This window comes from Mastacembelus armatus, chromosome 23 (assembly GCF_900324485.2).
Source record: "Mastacembelus armatus chromosome 23, fMasArm1.2, whole genome shotgun sequence".
Lineage (NCBI taxonomy): Eukaryota > Metazoa > Chordata > Actinopteri > Synbranchiformes > Mastacembelidae > Mastacembelus > Mastacembelus armatus.
The window spans coordinates 2568538-2590477 of record NC_046655.1 but is presented as its reverse complement, the minus strand read 5'-3'; the positions used below and the strand labels follow the sequence as shown (position 1 = coordinate 2590477).

Genomic DNA, 21940 nt, shown 5'->3' with positions numbered 1-21940 from the left:
TATGATTTTGCACATTGATACTGCATCAAGAAAACTGTGTCAGCATTTAAATGTATCTAAACTTCAAGATAACTTCAATTTTAAAACAAATATAAGAACAATTAAAATTTTCCTGACATAAATATGTGAGTATAAACCTTAATCACTGTTGGAATATGCTGAGAAATGCATTAATTTGCTTATCATTTACACAACAAACAGTTTTGACATCAGTATAGTACCCCTTTAAAACTTACTCAAGGTATCCTTTAAACTTGGTTAATTCTCTTAAAATTCAAAACTCCTTAAAAACTTCTAGTTTTGGCTTAGAATGATGTATTTTACTTAAACATTTACTGTAAATTGTTAACTTTACTAACATGAAATTTGCCAATTTGCCCTTTAAACCTTGTGACACGTAAAGGCCCCAGCACATTGGATTTATCTGCACACTGCCCACAGTATGCAAGGTTAATAGATCTGAGCCCTTAATTGCAATTTCCAAGACTAACCACTTCTCATGTCACCTTAACTTAATACTTGTGACAGAGCTTTTCCTGGTTTTGCCCTGAAAATTTGTGCTTTCAACACAGTCTATTCACTGTTGTTTGCGACCACTATGCCGACAACGTGGTGGGCTCTCCTTATCTGATTCGCTGGATCCTCGTTGCGTCGTCACCGGCTGCGGTCCTAACTTCTCTCATACACGTGTTGAGCAGGTGAGTTCTCACTGTAGCTTTCTTCACAACAACAACGGTTCTTTGAAACGGGTGTTTATTGCTTGTGCTTTCTCTGATCCTTTAGTCACGCCATGAGAACTGTATTTGTAAATAAACAGTAAAAAATGCATTAGCAAATGACACAATACCTGTGAATGTACAGGAAATGATAAATAAACACACTTGGTGTAAACATAAACAAGAAACATTTAGATATAAAATACCTTGTTGGCCATGAAAAGAGGTCCTTAAATCCTTGAGTCTCTTGCGTCGGCTTCAGACAGCAGTAATTTCAGCCTTGAATGCAATATAGCAGAGCCTTGTGGGAAACATCTGCTCACCTACAGCCCATGGGGGAGATCTTCCTTATTGCTCCTGCTAAATCTCTAAATACATTCTCACGAGACACATTTTTCACTTCATAATGTCCCTTAACAATGTCAAATGAACTGTAATACAAGTTTACTCCACATTAAATCACATATTTAAATTCAAACATTTTTAATTTAAATTAGCTACATATTGATGAAATTATGTGACACTTTATAAATCAATTATAAATTTGCATTATGAACTTTACATAGAGCATTTTGGAAGACGCATCACCTTCCTCTCCTATTCAACCTCAGCAAAGATGTCACAGTGGATGAATGGCTAAATATGGACTAAAAATTTGAGTGACTGCTGATGTCGTCACATCATATGTCTGGAGGTGTGACGTCCATCCATCCATCCATCATCTATACTCGCTTAGTCCTAATTAGGGCCACAGTGATCTGCTGGAGCCTATCTCAGCTCTCTTTGAGTGAAAGGCAGGGGTACACCCTGGACAGTACTATACTTGGAAAAAACTGGTGATGCTGCAGACGTGGGCCAGGAGGGCCTTCTGTCATGGAGATGACAGAAGGACTTCAGGGGTCTCACTGTCACTAGAAACAACTATTACTACTCACCTGCTCAGGAGCTTCTGCAGAAGAAAGTAGCCTTGGTCGAGACAATCAGGAAAATTAATCCAGAGCTTTTGTCTTTGTAGGTTGTCAGCACCTAATCCAATCAGTGGCCACAGATGTTATTTTTAATTTGGTGGACATATCAGCATAGCTTTTCCTAGAAGAACTGGGAAATTCTCTGGTGTCTGCATCAATATTGCTGAGCACCTCCCTTGCGCACTAGTTTTCTGCTGCACTGGTGAGAGGGATGCATTCTTCTGCAGCTGTGCCTCCAGACATAGGGCCACAGAAACCAGTAGATACCAGAAGATACCAGCAGACACCAGGCACCAGCAGCTCAGGAGTAAAGAGGGGAACAAGGACAAAAATAAGAACAGCCAGCACTTTCATCTGTTATGATGTAGTGATAGACACACTTGCAAAAAGCAGGAGGTGATATCCTGCAAGTCCTGCTGGAAAGACTGAAGACACACACACGTGTGCGCACACACACACACACACACACACTATAATATGCTGACATAGTCCACATAAAACTCCATATAAAAGCCAGAAACTAAGCTTTCTATGCACAGGCCTGTGTAAAGGGTTAATGGGGCCACTTGGTTGTCAACAGTGAAAATCACAAATTATATCTCTTCCCAACAGGGGAAACCACCAACCATCAAGAATGGATGATTATATAGTGTCATGGCTGTGCAGTCAAAAATGTCGTTATAATTGCAGTCAGTGGGCCAAAAACATCCACAAACAGTAAATTAGTCAGAAAAAACTAAAATCTGATTCTGCATAAAAACTAACAATGCATCAAAATCAGTGTTGTTACTAATCGTTGACATATCCAAGACTGTGATAAAAGGTAACAAAATATCCAGTCCACAATCACTTTTTATATTGGAAATATGTCATTTTGTGTGTGTTTTCCCCAAATCTGTGACATCACTTATGAAATTGGCATTTAAAGGGTTCCTGGAAATTTTTTTTAACGTCTACTAGTTTTGATCAGAACTGAAGTTGATTAACAAATTTAAGCAAAAACAGGTTGAAAAAAATATTTATCTGATATATTTTTACAGCAGTTTATTGTAGTGTATATTTTCATCCCAAACATAACGAAAGGGTAGTGTTTTCGAACAGGGCACAAGGGTTAAACACCATGTGTTTTAGAGTCCACCTCTATTGAATTCAAGCAGTCAAATTTGTGTATATGGCATTGAGTTGTGTATAGTTTAGTACAGTATGTCTATGGGTTGGCATCAGCTAGAACAAGAATGAGAGCTGGTTTAAGAGCACTCTCCCTGTGTTGTCTTTCCTTCACGGATAAATGAAAGCATGGCAGCTTGGAGCCATGTTGCCATATTGCACCACAGATTCCTCATGTATTGGCAGCATGATTGGTCACTAGCAAAATCCAAAGTTTAAGGCCACGGTGCACAAACTTCCCTATTGGTTGCTACACCATGAGGCTGAAGGGTGGCTTTTGTATTGGGGAATGTATTAGACAATCACTTCTCTTATGAAATCCGACTTAGTCTGAGGATGCATGCCACATGTAATGTGTAATTTGTTGGTGTATTACAGCTGGCATGCCTCCACAGGCCCTTGGCAAAGGACCACATTGTGTGGGTGTAAATAGAAGCACAAAAAATGAGGAAGAAGATATTCGCAAGCTCCAGGGGCACACCTGTTTAGACTGGATAAAGATGCCTCTGGAGGATGGCTATGATGGGCCTCTTAGGTCTGGAACATGTGGCATGGCTAGGTGGTACCCAGTTTTCTGAATGAATTTTTCATTCTCATGGACATTTAGCAGGTAGAGGACAAGGTGCAGCACCTCCACTCTGTCACAAGCTTACTACTAGATCTGCTCATACACTGGACGTTGTGATGCTAACTCACAGAAGACATTTACTTTCCCATTTTGAAGTCAGCCCCACCACTTTTCAGTGACCTTGCTTTTACTGACGCAGTGAGATCTGGATATGTCGTCCAAGGAGGGCAGGGGTCAACTGGTGATTTTTTTGGGGAGTGTTAAGAATCCTCTGCACACTCTATATGGGAATGAGCACATCCTCTTTTCCAGGTCAGGCAAACCTTGTTGTGGATCAGCTCATGAGAGGGGGACTGCTTGCCTACCTCTTTGCCTCCGGTTTCCTGTAACCCTCTTTTTCTACATAGGAAAAAACAAGTATTCCTCTTCCCTCATCAACTGATCGTACATGGTCAAAGGACATCTTGTTTGCCTCCATAAGCCCCCTTTGGCCTCCTGCACCAATTCCTACAGTGGGTCCTGGTGGAAGAGGTGAACCTCATCCTGGTAACCCCATATAGCCTCAGATGATCTGTTTCTCTGCATTTGCTTCACTCCTTCAACGACAATCCTGGAGCTGCCTGTTCAGATAAACCTTCTATTTCAGGCAGGGACTGCAGTCATCATGGGTGCCCTCATCTAAGGTGACACACTATTTCAACCACGGTGCAATTTGAGATGGGTGGCTCCCCTCTCCTGCACAGCCTGTGACATTCTCCACTTCTTTCCAAAAACATTTGAGGCAGGAAAGTTGTCCTCATAAACTAGCTAAGAGTTTTTGTGATCACATTACTTAGTTTCTTAGAGGTGGTCATAGGATTTCTTGCTACCTCAGAAATTATTTGAGCCCCTGGAAACCATTGAGCTGAAATCATTTTTAATCTAGAAGGCAATCTTGTTTGCCATTGTGTCAGCTAAAAGAGTGGAAGAGCTCTGTTCACTTTGAGTGCATGGAGAATACACTTTTTGTTCTAAGTTGTACTGACCAGTCCATTCAACTGCATCATTTCCACCTTCCTCAGGATAATGAATCTGGTTTGACAGTCACTGTTGTGTCCTGTCAGGTTCTATTTTAGCCATTCCATGTCCCCACAGGATCTGCTGGGTCTGCTTGGTTTCCTTGTGTTGTCTTAAAGAATATTCATGTCAGCTGCACCCATAGGGTGGAGATAAAGTCTCTCCACAGAGAGAACCTGGGTTACCACATAATCTTCCACTACACTGGTTAATTCTCAGTTCAATAATGTTATCTGATTATGTTGCCATGTTAATGTCTTGTACTCAAGCACAAGACTACATAGAAATTTTCAGACCAAATATCAGGCCAATATGGTAATTATCAATTCCTGCAATTTTATTTTGTCAAGTTGAAGAAAGTACAGCTTTATTGTAGTAGGAAATGGACCTATCATAATAAAAGTTTTTGCATTTGACTAACGGGACTTAGGAGTTATGTTCATCCCATTTGTCCTAGCCCTTCATTTTTAATGCGTCACTGTTTAATATTTCCTGACCAGTTTTGACTGATGTACGCATGTTGCTGAGAAATGCAAAAAAAAAAAATTAGGATGTTTTAGGATATATTATTGACAATATTGTCTTCAAAAAATTTCTTCAGTTCTTTACTTTGTGTTAGAAGTGATTATATAAGGGAATAAATTAATAAACTGTGTACACAACTTCTGAAAAACATCATATTTAGACTACACTGGACTGGACTTTGTAGAAGTTGTCAGCTCTGTCAATATCTACTAATATGTTATTGAGTGAGTCTAGTTATGCTGTCTTGTTCATAATGCATTTGTCACTTTTTAAAGAGATTTGTATGCACTGTAACATTAAAAAAACTATGTACATTTATGCACAAATATTTTATTTACACCTTGAGTTAATAGCTCTTTGTTAGCATAGTTCATGTGGGTAGATGACAGTAATGACCTTTGAATTCAGACAGCACCAGACAGAGGAGGCTCTCTATCCTTTTCCAGAAGGGTTGCTTTGTGGTCTTTCCTTGTGTTTTTCTTAGAGTAATTGTCATTAGTCAATTACAGAAAACTCTCCAAAAATCCAGGATTTATGGGTATAATGAGACAGGGAGTCCATGTGACTTTTGTTTACAAGTTGTGGTTCATTTGCAAATGGGCTGTGTAAACCTTAATGAATCAAATAAAAAAAACAAGCAAACTTTTCCATGAAAACAAAGTGTACGTGTGATTTAACACTTTGCTACATGTGAACTGATGGAATTACAACCACCTGCCCAACTAGAAGGTACCGTTTTGTCATTCTTCACTGTGAATTGAGAAACATCTTAGAATGATGTCATGCTGTCACAGACACATGGACATACATTTAGCTGATATGTGTGATTTTGATGTGCTTCCTACTGTGTTTGAACACTGGAAACACCACTCTTTCTCTGTGCCTCTCTCTCTGTCTCTCACTGTTAGCACTTGAGTAGCTGGGCTGGTGTTCAGCTGCACCAGGTTGCCACTGCTGATAACCCTTTTTCTTTTCAGCTGCTTTGAAGAAGTGAAGCACACCATGAGGAAAGGGTGTGAAGAGGAAGCAGAATAAGTGCGAACAAGGACCCTTCTCTCCCCCCTTGTCCTAATATCTATTGTCTTTTCTTTCTCTTTGTCTTTCTCTCTGTCTTTCTTGACCTTTGTGTCTGTGGTCCAAATGTGGGCCTACCTTTAACCTCCCCATCCTTTTTTATCTTTTCTATATAGCACACTTCTGCTCCTCCTCCTCCTTCCTCTCCCACGCCTCCTCCTGCTTTCTGGTGATAGTACCTGATTGCCTGTCTTGTCTGAGCATCAATGTTAAAACCAATTCAGGTGAAAATAAGGACTAATCCTCAGTGCACAAGAGAAGAGAATGATTTGGGGGTGGGTCGGTGGGTGGGGGGGATTCTTGGGAACCACATATTAGTCTCTGAGCTTAAAACAGACATCTCAATTGCAGCCTGATCTTAGGTGAAGCTCCCGTGAAAGAAAACCTAACCTCCTCCTCCTACAACTCTCTCACTGCCTCCTCATCCTCCACCTTCTCATAAGTACCAAACAAAAAGCACCCAAGTCATCAAAAAGCCTGCAAACACCAAAATATAACCTTCATGTGGCTCATTGTCATCCATCCATGCACCCTGACAGAGAGGCAGGGACTTGTACTGCTCACTTCTTCACACTTTAACATACTATTCCTACTGCATGTGTCCAGTCGTATGTGCCACATCATCCATTTGTCCCCATTGGTTCTTTCACTAATTTTTATGTCTATGTGGTTGTCAGCTTACCCAGCTGCATGGGAGAGCCTGCACTGCACTTGTATGATTTCCTTTGTTCTCTTGTTCTCTTGTTTTTTTGTTTTTGAATTGAGGAAAATTTTTTATTGTTTTTAGTAACCCTGGTCCTTCTGTTTCCCCCCAGTGCACTGGTTTTTACCATTCTCTGCCAAGCTGTAGTAGTGTAGAGTGGTTTAACGCCCCAACACCCACATTCTTTGTAGGTCTTGCTCTGTGAAACACTTCCTTTTCTATGGGCCTCCAACCACTGCTTAGTTCAATAGAGTCTTTAAGAGTGAGTGGTCTGGACTCCTCTGTTGCCACCTCTTCTCAACCTGTCTTACATATCTTCCTTAGACACACACACTCACATTTTATCTCCTTCTGTGACAGTTTTTTCACACACTCAAGCAAACAGACACTCAAAAACATGCACACTCTCGGTCCAACAATTACACACACATTCACACAGCCGCATTTCACCCGTTTGCTGAGCACCCTAGAAACACTATTTATCCCTGAGTGTACTTCAGAAAGTCCTTCACTTTGTCCATCAATCGCCTGAGAGGTGAGAGAGAGAAAACGTTAGTGGGCTGAACCTGGGGAATGGCCGGGACATTAATTACCCCCATATCCAACTCCATCAATCCCACACACCATAGTGTGTACATAAAAGACTAGTCCTGTTGCAGCAAGTGACATCCACCCCACCCTCCCGGACTCCCAGACCCATCATCAAATCCACCATCCCCACCACTGCAGCACATGCATGCCATGTTAACAGGCATCCCACATGCCTCAACAACCACTGGAACTGTCACCACCCCCATGCCAACGACCAGTGCACCCACCCACCCTGCTGCCCAGCATTGGGAACATGGTTTTTCCAGCGTTGACTGTTAAAGCCAGTTGTGATGTGTTCCATAGACAAACAGGCAACCAGCACTGCCCCCAGAGTACCTCCTGCTTTTTACTTCTCTGCATGCCCTACCTACACTCCCCCTTCAGACCCCATTTCTCAGTGTCTGCACACCACCTAACCTGATATACCTCTCCCAGTGTGGGCCATAATGGGACTGGTACTGTCTGTCTGTCTGTCTTTCTACTGTGTCCATTGTTGTCATTGCCTGGTTCTTTGAGCTATGCTGTTTGATGTCCTTCCCTGTACCATCTTTTCTCCTCTTTTTTGTGATCATCATTACCCCCTTGTTTTAGCATCTGTCCACGTGTAAAGACAGCTTGTCTTGGAAATGTTGGACATGTATCCTCCCCTCCCTTTCTTTCCCTGTCTTCCTCCCCCATCCTAATGCAAGGGAATCATTGAAAGCCAAATGTAGCTGTTTGATACGGAAGACAGAAACTCCATCGGTGACAACAGTAATGTCAGCATCAGAATTAAAATCCCCCTGAATGTTCACCCCAACCCAAACCCCACACCTCTATCATTTTAAAAACTTTTTTCATATGTAAGCCCTGAACCTTCTCCCCTACCTAAAACTACTTTGCTACCTACAGCTTCATTTTGTTCACTGACACTGATCATTTTCATTTATTTTGTTTTGTTCTTTTCATTCGCTCTAGCGGGTTTGTCATTTGTTTGGGGATTAACACTCTAATAGGGATTTTGGCACTTCTTCATCGCTTCTTGCTTCTTGGCTTTGTTTTTTCTTTTTTTTTCTTTTTTTTCTTTTTGCTCAGACGCCAAGAGGGGCTGAAGGTCTGGTCATTTGGGCTTCTCATTAACCTGCTGCTCACTGTTTGTCCCCTTGTCACTTGTGTTTTAGAGAAAGATGAGGCTGCAATTGAGAGCTCTGAGTTCAATGCCACGTCAGTAGCTGATGTGGACAAGCGGGTGAAACGGCGGCTACTTATGGGTAACTCTTTTCTTCCTCTTTCTATGTGTTGCCATGGCGCTTGTGCTTGTATCCCCGACTCTACTCCTCTTCATTCCTCCTTGTCCTCCTTTCTCTGTCTTTATTTTATTTTATTTTTTTTGTGAACCTTTGGTGCCCACTGTGTCTATTCCCACAGTCACAGTTTTGTTGCAACTGTATCTAATGTGATGAAAATTGAATACAAGCGGTCGCTGTTTTCTTTTAAACTCTTCCTCCCTAACTTTACCTGCCAAATTTCTAAATGGTTCTAAGTTTTTATCATTGACTAACATTATGTTTTTGAGTTGCACCTTACACAAATTGTTTTGTGTTCCATTCCCTTTATTTTTAATTACCTATGCTACATAACCCATTAACCACAGATTGGGCGAAGAAAGCAGTGGTAGCCATGATGCTAAACAAAACTATCTTTAATATCCCAGTGCTTTCTCCTTACTGAATCGTTTTTTGGGGCTTTGTGTACAATCAATGCAAACTGGACAACCCAGTGGCTAAAGTGATGCTGAAGACACAGTCTGTTTTGCATTTTTTTTGATGATCAATACAAGGAGGTAACTATAAAGAAAATAAAGAATAAAAATACAGATCATGATTTGGTAAACACATTACCATGCATTGTCTTGCTTTTGGACCTTCAGATTGTCTTTCAATGATTTAATCAATGTTATTACTATTACTACTGTACATTCAACCCTATTCTGCATTACTAAGGCTTACTAAGTTGGACTTTTTCTGAAGCATCATTTTCATCCTGTACTAGGTTTACTGAATTTAACCTTTCTTTTATTTTCTAAGACAGATGTACCTCACAGTATCTGGCACTCAAAACGTGCTGATGTGCTGGATAGTCTTAAACCATGTTCCATACCTATACAGGTTTCTTTTCAGTAGGTTCTGGTCAGTGTGGCTTGGAGGAAAAGTGAAGAATTTAGTTTTAAGCAACATTTTCTTGTCCCTCATCTACCTCCCTGCTTTCTCTCTCCTGTCTCAGTTTTCTTTTAGGTGAATATTATTTTTCTTCACTGGCTAAACCTGCTTCACCTCCTATCACCCAGAGCTGTGTCTCTAGGTAGTGAGGTAGTGAGTGTTACAGCTATTTCAGACTTCACCTTGGTCTAAGAATTGAAAGGCTCACTGCACACTATGACAGCTAGATGCCAGTCTTTCCAGTGCATTGTAATTGCATCCAGGTTTTGGAATGATTTGATGTCTAGCTCATTGCTAACATATCTTACTCATTTCACCTTAGAGCTGTGCACTAAAAGAAAAAGTATCTATTAACAGACTAAAACTGGCAACAAAATGAAGTCATTCACTCATGTCAGCCAAAGATCTGTTGAAGTTGCCTTTACCATTAAACATACAAGTTGGACTGTTGTTAAATGTGAAACTTATGCAGCTTGGGTGAATCCAATAGTATAGAGTTGCTCTACACATTATCCACATCAACTAAAAGTGCAATGAATTTATCTTAGTTGTATATTTATTATTAGTAAGACACTGACCTTGGTAGTATACAGCTAGGCTCAATTTGTCTGTTTGTCTGACAGGGATAAATATAAATTCCTGTCTTAACCTATCTGGATACTACCCCTAGCCCTAATACTGAAAACATTTAATATTTGAATCACCTGTAATATGCACATATCAGAGCCTCCGCCCTGCCTATGTGCATGAAGGAACAGATGTGCATGCATCTGGTGGCTGAGAACACAGATGCCACTCCAGTGCTGCACTGGCATGGCCTGAACAGCATCAGTATGTTAGATTTGACACCGCTATCAGTTTGTCTACTTCTTCTGACACGCAGCATTCCTGTTTCTGCCCCCGCTGCCATCACATGGTGCAGACAACGTGCTGATCAAAACAAATGGAACTGTGGCTGCGGCTCCAATGAAAAGGTGCTGCTAAGACGAGGCCAGGCTACAGAGAAAGAGAGGGACCAAGGCGAAAAGGAAAGAGGGGGAAGGAATGTGGGAGACTTGATGAAAACTCATTCTGAGAGACTTCATGAAGCTAATATTGAATAAATAGGTGCTGCACACAAGAGCAAGAAACTCAGTAGTGCTTCAGTGACTGTGGCCCTGAATTCCAACTAAACCATTACCTCAGGAGAAAGATAGAGCTAGCCTGATGTATGTGTATTTGTGTGTGTGTGTGTGTGTGTGTGTGTGTGTGTGTGTGTGTGTGTGTAGGCATATCCATATAGCATGATTGCAGGTCAGAGCTATGCTGACCTAGCATAGCTGATCTAAGTAGGTGCCCATTATAGTGCAGTGTGGATCTTGTTGAGCACTGAAAAGTGACTGTGTTATTTGGCATCATGCTCATGTTTAGCACATGGTTTTCCCCCTTGTTCCCTCCAGCTTTAATCATCAGAACAAGTGTCCTCCTTTTATGGAAAAAAGTTTGCAACAGTCAGCATTTCCAAGCGAAGACTGTAATGTAAATACTGTATGTATACACACTGTCTTCCCTCTCAGCTTTTACCTTTAATCCTCTTAAAATCGTGCATCTTCTTATAATGTCTTATGTTGCCAATTCTTCATGTCAATTTTTCCTGGGTGAGAGCCCCCAGCAATTGCTCTTAACCATCTGAGCGGGCCTATTAGGGTACAGTTAGTAATGCTGCTAACATGAGGACAGGCTACAGAATATGAGAGGGGCCAAGACGGAAAAGAAAGAGTGGGCAAAAGCGAGAATGGAGCATGGAAGACACAAATGCTACAGACGCAGAAACTGAAAAAGTTTCTGCCAAAATTAGCAAAGTAATGAATAAAAAGTTATTTCATAATTTATGTGGATAAAAATAATCATATGCACCTGATGTTCAGATTCATCAGTGATCCGAATTCATACCTCGACCACAAACCTGCTAACCAGACTCTGTAATCGTGGCAGCTGCTCATATACATTTCCATTATTTTTGTGGTGACTTAGTGAGCAGTATTGGCAGAAAATGTACATTTTTGTGTCTTGTGTTAGAGTTCTAAATAATATGTGGGTGAAAGTTTGATTTCTACCAAACTACCAAAGAATAAACAAACAAACCATTTAGAATCCATCAGTAGTGATTCCATGAGAAAGAAGAATAATTTGTACCCCTACACACAAACCCACTCAATCCAAGCTAAGACAGAAATATGCACATTGGATAAAGGGTGTAAAGCCTTGGTGAGGGGGCTGAGAAGGGTGTGGGAGGGGGGCTTGTCCAGCACATCAATCAGCCTTGGTAGTGTGTCTGTGTTCCCATGCTAAGCTTGGCCCTGGGGCTGGGCGTGGTCTGGAGAGAGAGGGGCTCTGAGCAGGACTATGCTAACCTTCAGCTAATGATAGGGCCCACTGTACTCAGTATAAATCACTTTGGCCCATGAACACCACCCCCCATGCATCAAGCCTGCGCATACGCTGTTAACACTCAAGTGTTATATGCAAGTCTTATTGATCGTATACACCTGTGCAGGCATGTAGAACGTAACACAATACACATTCTCATATAGACTCTTGACAGAAACCCAAGCTGGAGAGTGCAGAGGGGACAGTTCTGCTGTCATACCCTACAGGCCCCATCAGACAACCTGCCTGGATGATGGAGTGTCTTTCCTTGCAGCCTTCCTTCCTCTTTTGCTGTTTTTCTACAATGCAGCAGCATCTCTAAAAAAAAAACCCTCCTCCCGTCATTCTGAAAACTTCTCCATTAAAACAGAGTTTGGAATTTGAACTAGTTTAACTATGTGGCCTCAGAATGTCTTGAAAGGCAGAACTAGACATGACATGCAAATGATGAACACAGAGCTTTGATGATTAAACATAGTGAGGGACAAAAACAAGCCAAAAAGTAGAGATTAAGGGACGAAGCAGTGAGATTGATGTTGTTTAGAGCTGCATGAGGGAACACAAACAAATGTACAAATACCTTCCTGTTTGATAGAATGCAACAGCCATCTTGGCTTCAATGTGTTTGTGACTCTGCATTCTGAAAGGGCATTATGCTAATGCCTTGACCTCTAGATGTGGGTGTGTTTGCCAGTCTGAAAGGCTTTTTCCTATTTCCCTCTTTGCTTCCCTCAGGCACACAATCTCCTGGCATTTTAATTAAATGGGAAAAGCCACCAGAAAGGAGGGAACATCCCTGATTTACATGTTGCTGATGTCCACAAAAAGCTTTTGATTTCAGAATGTCAACTTTTTAAATAGAAAACATGTTTGATGTTGTTTTTGAATTTGAAGAGTTTGTCTTTTAAAGTTCAAAGTAGAAATGTCTTAACTCCCAATTCTTGTACTCACTGACACAACAGCAACATGCAGGACAGTTACTGAAGTAAAACCCACCAGAAGCAGAACAGTTTCTAAGTGAAACTTTTTTATTAGGTGTAGTTTTATTGAATCTCTTTCAACAAACATGAGTAAACATCACATTTCAGCCTCCTTAGCCGTCCTCAAGGCCCACTGATAAAGTGTGTGGTGAATTTTGCTAAAGCAGCAGCAGCTGGGCAGGTGAGCTAGAGTTATGTTGAGCTTGTGTTTGTTTTGGGATCAGCTCAGGCAATATTCACAAGTCCGAGCAAACCTTGTCTGCTCACCGTACAAGAACATTTTTCTGGAGGAAAATATACATGCTGGTTCTGCCAGGCACATACTACACTTACAGCACCCTGTGCTAACTTTATTTTTCTATCTACTTACCTTAACCCTACCTTTTATTTGTGTTAACTGATTTCTTGTCACTTCTGAAAACAGGACTGACCTTTGGGCCAAAGAGTTCTTCACACTCCTTTATCCGCACAGTGTCATGTGTTTTTTCATTGTAATGATACACTGCTGTCGATGATAAACCAGATCTGGATTGTTACTGTGTGAATGAACATTGTATTTATTCTTATTTATTAAAAAATGGCTCTATCTCTGAAGACTGGGGTGTTGGGATGTAATTTCATCTGTGTTGACAAAGCTACATGAAAAAAGGCAAGAATACATTATGTCCTACTGTTTGACTGTATTCTTACTGAATGAAGCTTTGTCACATTCCACATCACCTTCAGTATCTGTATTTTCTTTTTCATGCTGTTTTAGAAGCAGGGGTTACATATTAACACCCCCTTTGTTTCTGTCTCTTTTTCCACCTTTGTCTTGCCGTCTGCAGAGACCTGTGCTGTGAACAATGGTGGCTGCGACAGGACATGTAAAGACACAGCCACAGGGGTGCGCTGCAGCTGCCCCGTGGGATTCACCCTGCAGCCTGATGGCAAAACCTGCAAAGGTCAGTAATACATGAATGTGTGGGAATATATGTGTGTGAGGCCTGAAAGCCTAGTGTAAGAGTCAGGGGTCCATGGTTTCTGTTAGTAGGCACTTTGGTCACTGTATTCACATACACAGGAGTGCTCTGTGTATGTGAAGAACAGGCCAGGTTCACCTGAGCCTGCTATGACTGGTATCTGAGTGATCCAGAGCCAAACCAGACTCCATCATCCACTTCACTTCCAACTGCACAGAGATTCAGTCGCGGTCACTTGTTGTTGATTTTGCCGCTGAGGATCACTCCACTTCTGACAGGCCACTGCTTACGTCAATGACGGTGGTCCGAGGAGAAGGCAGATGAAGCGTGGCTCTTAACATCCTAAACTGATTATTATTGCATTTTAGCTTTCTTCTAAACAAACAGTCTCACTGAGTGACGCTGACCTGTGGCTTCAAGCTTGTGGCTTCTTTACAGGCAGCAGGGCATTAGACTCCTCAGACTTGGACTCTATGCTATGCAGTTTGGTCACTGTATTCACACATTCAACCTGAAAGTTTTTGAAAAAAAAAAAAAAACGGATTAGTGCTTGTCATAGATGACAAGACATAGATTCTACTCAATGTAATGGTAGTGCAGAGGTGGGTTTTTTTTTTGTAGATGTGAGTTTAGGCTGAGATATGATGTTGGTTTTAAGGCTGTGTGCTACCGAACTGAACATTTTGTACATAAAGACAGCTTTTCATATGAAAGATTAATTGCGGAACATTTATAAATCTATTTAGATATCACAGAAAAAGAAGTTTCTTATCACTTCAAATTTTGCCTCGGTCCTTTAATTTGGAGTCCATGAGTTGGAGTTGTCCATCTGTCCGTTCCTGTACAGACATTTGCCCTGTGTTGATGACCTGCAGACATAGATAAACATCTCAAAGAATTTCAAAATGCATAATGCATGTTTACATAAAAATTGTATAGTACAACAACTGAGTCTAACCTATCCTGAAAATAACTATATACTGTATTTCATCACTAGCTAGGACATGAAGTCTGTAAATATAAAGATTGTAAACCAAGCAAAGGTAACCACATTTGAAGTGCAAGTTTTCCATTTCATTTTTATTGCACTGCCATCAAAGAATAAGACATTTCTACAAAAGTTTTAAATGTTTTTTTTTTTAAATTTGACCACTGTGAGATACAATTACCTTTGATTTCCTTTAAAAGGTTGTTGCTGATCCTAGCCCAGCTGTAGTAAAAATGCATCCTGTGCAAGATATCTTTAGCATGATGATAGGATTCTGGTGAACTGTACATATTCTCTGAGTCAACTGAGTCGTGTCTTGAATAAAGCTACCCAGTTAGTTAGTTAGTGCTGAGAAAAATTATGAAGTGGAGAGGTGAGGCAGTGAGCTAGTTCACTGCTCAACCAAGGTGTTCAGATACAAAAGTCATCATCATTATCATAAATAAAGTGCAGGTCATGTGACGTGCTACTACTGTCAGAATCCAGGTGCCATGTGTGATGTGAGTGTGCTCTTATAGATTGTATAATACTGTCTGTGTGTGTGTGTGTGTGTGTGTGCGTGTGTGTGTGTGTGTGTATGTGTGTTTGTGAAATGAGTGTCAGGCAGTTTGAGAATGTGGCATGTAGGTGTGTGAAATCCTGGAGCCGGAGTTGTCTCAGGCCTGGCAGGCAGACGACGCGTCAGCAAACTTTGAGATGTTTGAACAGTGAGGCCCACGCTGGCCACTGTCTCTTTCTCTCTCTCTCTCTGTCTGTCTGTCTTTCTCCCCTTCCCCATGACATACACACACACACACACAGCACCATCCAGCTGCAAATGTAGTAACTGCAGGATAAATCAGTCAGTTGCTAATTAGAAGCAGTAAACACTAGAATGCAACATAATTATAAGGACCATGCTAGAGCTCTGTCTGGCTGGATTTTTGTATTAATGTTCAATAATAAACATTTTCTTCAACTACATTAGACATAGATGCACAAATCCTATGGATATATAACAAAATACCTTGTGATTTGTATGGTATGGTTAGGTTATAGGCAAAGAAACGACTGGGGTAAGGCTTGAACCTTCTTAAAATTAGTGGCCCTTTGTTCTAATGGTTACAGTAATATAACCATGTGAATAAGCTTATGACTGGTCATGTTTAAAAATAAACCAGTAGGAAATGATACCTGAATTGTCGCCCTGTAACAGGGTCACCTGACTTCGTCCATTGTTACTGTCATACTTCCAGTGGCTGTTTTGTAAGTTGAACATAAGCAGATGTGGTTTTGGGGCACTCCTTGGGAGGACAGTCTCAAAGCAAATTACTGGATTCAGTGCATGTTTTCAATGGAAATCAGTAGAAACACATATTTAGCTCTAGCATCTGCTGTCAGTTATGATGCATGCTGGGAGAACATCTTGTCCACTACTCTGATGTCAAGTTCAAGCCCAGCAGCTTGTGCGAACACTTCCACTTTGTCTCTTCAGGTGATTTGTGGTCCTGACAGAACCCAGCATTTACACTGATGGAAAAATGAAAAACTCCCCCTCTGGTTTTAGGTCTGAGTTGAGTGGAGAAGATGGATAGGTGCTCAGTCCAGCTGTGCCCCGCCCAGATAATTTGGCTGTGAATCAGCCCCTGGGCTTCATAAATCCGACAACAGTGCTGAGGGGAGCTGAAAGACAGAGTAGGTAGCCTATATTGATCAGTACCTATCACCTGGGCCCCAAGCAGGAAAACACACACTGATACAAACCCAGAATTTCTGGGTTACCCATGTAAAATCCATATTTTGAAATATCATCATTGCCATTTTTCTTTTTACTACCATTGTATTGGGAATGTGGCAGAAATCCCAGATGCCACTAAAGTGAGGAGGTATTTGAAGTTTCACCTTCCCCCACAATAATTTCATTCACTATAGCTAGTAACTATATATTAATATACCAACTCTGGTTTTAATCTGAGCATGATCATTAGCTGTCAGGCTGTTTCACTTCATCCAATGAAAGCTATGGCTGAGATGTTCATTTCCTCTTTCTCTGTTAGAATCATGTGGTTCTTTACTCCTTTATGTGTTGTTGGGCCTTAATGGCATTCAGTTCACTCCAAGTTGACCTGTGCGACAGAAGCTTCCCGTAACCTTGGCAACAGCACACACAGCTTGCAGTGGCTGTCTGAGAGTTTTCTAATCCATAGCTCCTGCTGAAGCCTGTGTGTGTGTGTGTGTGTGTGTTGTGTGGGTGCTCATCGACCCTGGTGGCACATGTAATCACAGTCATGTTAGCAGTGCATGGTAGTGTGCACAGTAATTGCTTCTATTTAGCAGCTTACTGAACATAGTAGTTAGGGGCAAGATAAGTGCCACACTTGAGGTGGTCTCATCTAATATGCCACTAAATTGCCTGACTGAGACAGCTCCCTCTCTCCCTGTCTGCACCTACCTTCCTCTAAAGATGAGGAGATGAGCACTGTCGTGCCTGTCTATCATAATCATTTCAATATAAACTATGTAGGGCATGTTTAAAACCACCGGTGTGATAAACGGCCTTTCATCTGCACTGACAGACGAGGTGGTTCAACCTCTCATGATGACAGATCCACCAACCCTAGAAGGCGTTTTATTACTGTGCTCTCGTGCCGACAACTCTGCGTGTGTGTTTGGGAGTGGGGGGAATGAACACTTTTCCAGATGTTTGATTAGAAGGTGCACATTTGAGTTGGATGAGTGACTGTGCATGTGTGTATACTCTTCTGTTTTTGTGGGTTAATTAACACATATTTGGTTGCAGGATAGTCTGCTTTTTGTATACATTTAAGTTCATGGAAGGCTGTTAGCGTGATTCTAGGGATAACGTGGTTGGTGTACTGTGCTGTATAATGCACAGTGTATTGGCACCTGAGACACGTCCCTACTGGCCTGCATTCCTCTTTTACCTGAAAAGACCTGAAAACGCACACGCACACACACACATACACACAGATCAAACTAAGACATTATCACATTCAGTCAGCAAGAAACTAAAATAAATATAACAAAGGCATATCAGGAGCATATGAACATCTGTGCATATAAACCCAGACAAACACAAATATAACTGCAGCAACATTACAATATACTGTACATAAGCTTTTTGTGGTAACTGCTAAATACAGCAGTGTAGCTTTTTACCTTTCCTTTTACCTTTCTTACCTTTTTAATTTATTTAACATTATTACTAACAAACCTACACTCTTATGTTACTCTGCAAATAATGATTATTATTATTCATTATTCATATTTTCAATTAATTAACTCATTTTGACTATAAAGAAAGATTTATGACAGATGCATTAATTTTCACATTTTAAAAGACAAAAACACATTTGATATATTTGCTTGAAAAGGTGACTGAAATTATAAATGTGTTATTAAAATTTAATAATAATTTATTGTTAAAGATGGTGTGAGATGATGCAAGACTTTCCGGGACTGTGCAGAACCCAACATGGTGGTGCACAGTTTAAGAAACAAATTAGATACACTTCACCAAATTCAAAAGAAAACTGTGTTAGATACATAGGCTTATTATATTCTTTATTATAATCAGCATTACCACTCTGGAGGAGCTCGAAGACTACATTGAGGAGTGGTTCTAAGAAATAGTTACGAAGAAATCAAATAAAACACAGGCCCACTCTTTGAAAAGGAACCAACCCGAATCGTTTCATCATCTGGCACAGATATGAACGATATATTAGGGTTCATTAATAAAAATGTAGCCAGCCTAGATGCCAGGTTATCCTGAAAGCACTCCACAAGGAATTCCAGGCCTTGCGAGAATCTCTGGAGTTCAGCTAGAAACTAGTGGTCGACAGTGAGAAATGAGGGTATCACTACCCCTGTTTTCTGTTTTGCGCCTTTTATTTTGAAGCTTTTTCTGTTTCTGGTGTGTCTCTTGTTTGCTGTAGCTTTGCATTTCTTCATTCACGTTTGATTGTTTCCAGCTGTGTCTTGTTAACCTGTTCTGCACGTTTGTATTTAAACCCCTGTCTCTGTGTTTTCAGCTGCTGGTCTGTCTTTTTGTCACATGCTTTGCTATGTTGAGTTTTAGGATTTCACTGTTTTGAGTTTCCCTGTTGGATTTGGGACTATTGTTTCATGGACTCTTATGGACCCTGTGTGTCTGAGCTTCTCTGTATAAGTTATTGTGTTAGATTTGTTTTCACAGTGTCTTTCCCTGTGTGTTTTTCCTTGAGTTGTTAATAAACCTTAGTGTGAACTGCCTCTCAGTGTATGTTTAGTTCCTTGCCTTGCTTTAAAAACGTGACACTACAAACTAGCCAATAATGAACCCAGCAGCCAAAGCTAGAGAGCTTGGTGTTTTTTGGAGAGTTGTTAACTCTCTAAATTGAGTCCTTAAATCCAAAACTGATCCTGAGCAAGGCATTGCTGTATTTAATGATTATGCAAGGACCGGCCATGGCTAATGTGGGACAATGGTATTGCTCAGTTTGTGACCTCTACTGCCAAGTTACGGGCTAAATTGGGAGAATTCCAGGTCACCCCAATTCCTTTCATTGGACTAAACACCCTCACTGACTCTGCCCAAGGATCACAGTGCACTCCTGCTTCAAACTCCCAGTGTGTTTCTACCCCAGTTTCTGAGTGGTTCAGCTTCACTTACCCAGAATATCCCTACCCCAGTCACGAGCATGACTCAGCTCTGGCTTCCCAGTTCTCTTTGCAGTCCCAGCCTTTAACACCAAAGGAAGCCAGGACCATATGGAATGTTAAAAGCTCAGGCTGTCTGTCACTGTCTTCCATTTGAAGTTGAGGTCAGGAACTCTTGGGCACAGGTTGCCCCTAGCTAGTTTTTAAAAATCATTATTAAAATAGTTCCAGATTAATTTTCTGTTAATCAACTAATTGGTTATACTTAGTAATAACACATATGTATGCATGTTGGTACAGTTCGGTGTCCTGGTTATGTCATTGAGGAGCCACAGCTCTTTAGGCACACTAATCCAGTCACAGTGCTGTGGACTCCATCACCTTACATGACTGCAGCGCAACCAGCAGCCCCTGTTCTGGCCATTATGTGCCCACATCACTGGCTGTTTTATAGTTGTTGAAAACTAAGTGTTTCCCTTGGCCCACACAGAGTGTTTGTTATTCAAAAGGATTGAGCACTGGGGTCATTTAATACTTGAATAAATACACGCCTCCTCCCGGCCTGATGTCTGTCCTCTCCACCAGCAACACCCTGCAAAGAAAACCAATGCTTTTCAAGAAAACTAGATCCTCAGTCCTCCATCCACAATTATTTGTATAGGTTCAGATTTCAGCAAATGCTTTCCATTTAATTGCTTTTTACTGCAAATATTTAGTAAAACTACACAGCTCCTCTCAACTATGTGCATTTTTGCTTGAAAAACCTTGTTGTACCCTGGATGTATGTGCTGCCAATGTAAATGCAGCTTAAGACAAAAGTTTTATTTCTTGTCAGTTTGTTTCCACCTGTTTTTTTCACCTTGTTCTTCTCTCATCTTTCATAGATGATCCTGTTATATAACCGTCTTGTGCGTGACCTCTAGCCCGTACACCTCCATATGATGGGGTCAGAGGTGAGAAAATAGTGTTCACTTACTCCATCATCAGTGATGAGAGATGGTTTGGGCCGCCGTGCCAATCAGTTCATTCGGCTGTTGGGTCTTAATCAAGCAACTGGCCCTGCAGCAGCATTAGGGTTTCTGATGGAGTCTGGTTTCTCATTTTAAACACTGGACTTCTCAAACACAATCCCAAAGCTCACAGAGGAGCAGGCGCAGGGGATGGAGACCTTGTTTCCTTTGGCTAACGTGGATGTTAGTAAGACTTCTCATTTGGCCCACAGCTTCCCTCGAAGCCAGCAGTTCACTTCCAAAATATCTACCCTGGAAGAAAAAAAAAGTCCCTGGAGGTCACATTCAACTGCCAGTAGATTCAATTCAAATTCCGTTGGGTAGGGGGCCTAATATGTAGATTTTTCAGAGACTGTGTTAAAAAGTGCCAGAATGAATTTGACAGGCTCATGGGAGACCTCTAATCAATTACTGTGACCCATCAAGCAAACTTTTCCACCCAGTGAATATGATGTTCTGAGGGGAAGCTTTTCATAGTCTGCCGTACAAGTTGTTAACAACAGCTAACTGAAATTACTACTGCTTCCTCTATCACTACACAGCATTAGAGTCACTGTGTGTGTTTTAAACTTTTTCACACTGTTTGGTATTAAATAAGATGGTGGCACTGATAGGCTCATTATGGCTGATTCTCTTTAGGCAAGCACTAGAAAGAAACAAAAGGGGCTTTTCCACTAGCACTTTGTGGTGCTACTCAAACTCAACTAGGTTTTGTTTTTTGGTTTTCTGTTAAGGGACAATAGCTGGTACCAGGTACTTGCTCGGACGAGGGTCCAAGAGAGCTGAGCTTCTACTAAAATGTGATGTGGCTAGGGAGTGATGTCACTCAAGGAGTCATGAGCATGCGGCCCCTGAACTGCGACACAGCTATTGATAAAGGTTTATACACTATAATGTTGTTTTATGTTTTCTTTGAATGTCAATAGGTTTCATATCATGTTGTTAGATTATTTGTCTATTTGGAAATGCATAGCTTTTGCTAGCTTTATTTCTTTATTTTGATTGTTAAACTGCTCTTTGCAACAATGTTCAAATTTGCAGACAGTAACATATAGTCTATCAGCATGAGACTTGAGATGTCTGGCACTGTGTGATATTGAACGACACTAATTGCCAAAGGATGAAACTATTGACCAAATGCCGGCGTGAGATATTGATGTTCTAGAGTAAATGTGAGAGATGGATCCCAAAAGAAAGCCTGAATGTGTGTGTGTGTGTGTGTGTGTGTGTGTGTAAACACAGAGCAGCATGTGCATGCCTCCTAAAATGGAGCATAAGTTCAATTCAATTCAGTTTTATTTGTATAGCACCAAATCACAATACAATCATCTCAAGGCACTTTACAAAAAACGAAAAAACCCAACAATTCCCTTATGAGCCAGCA

General features: G+C 41.0%; 1 protein-coding gene across 2 annotated transcripts in view; it reads left to right on the top strand.

Annotated features, from left to right (window-relative positions):
- scube1 (signal peptide, CUB domain, EGF-like 1) overlaps window positions 1–21940 on the top strand; it is a 107201-nt gene that overhangs the window by 60163 nt on the left and 25098 nt on the right. Inside the window, exons 7-8 of one of the 2 annotated variants that reach the window (XM_026326589.2) lie at window positions 8529–8618; window positions 13783–13899. In XM_026326589.2, the coding sequence (XP_026182374.1) occupies window positions 8529–8618; window positions 13783–13899 (207 nt within the window). The remainder of the gene's footprint in view (window positions 1–8528; window positions 8619–13782; window positions 13900–21940) is intronic. The other variant, XM_026326590.2, reaches the window with a different exon arrangement.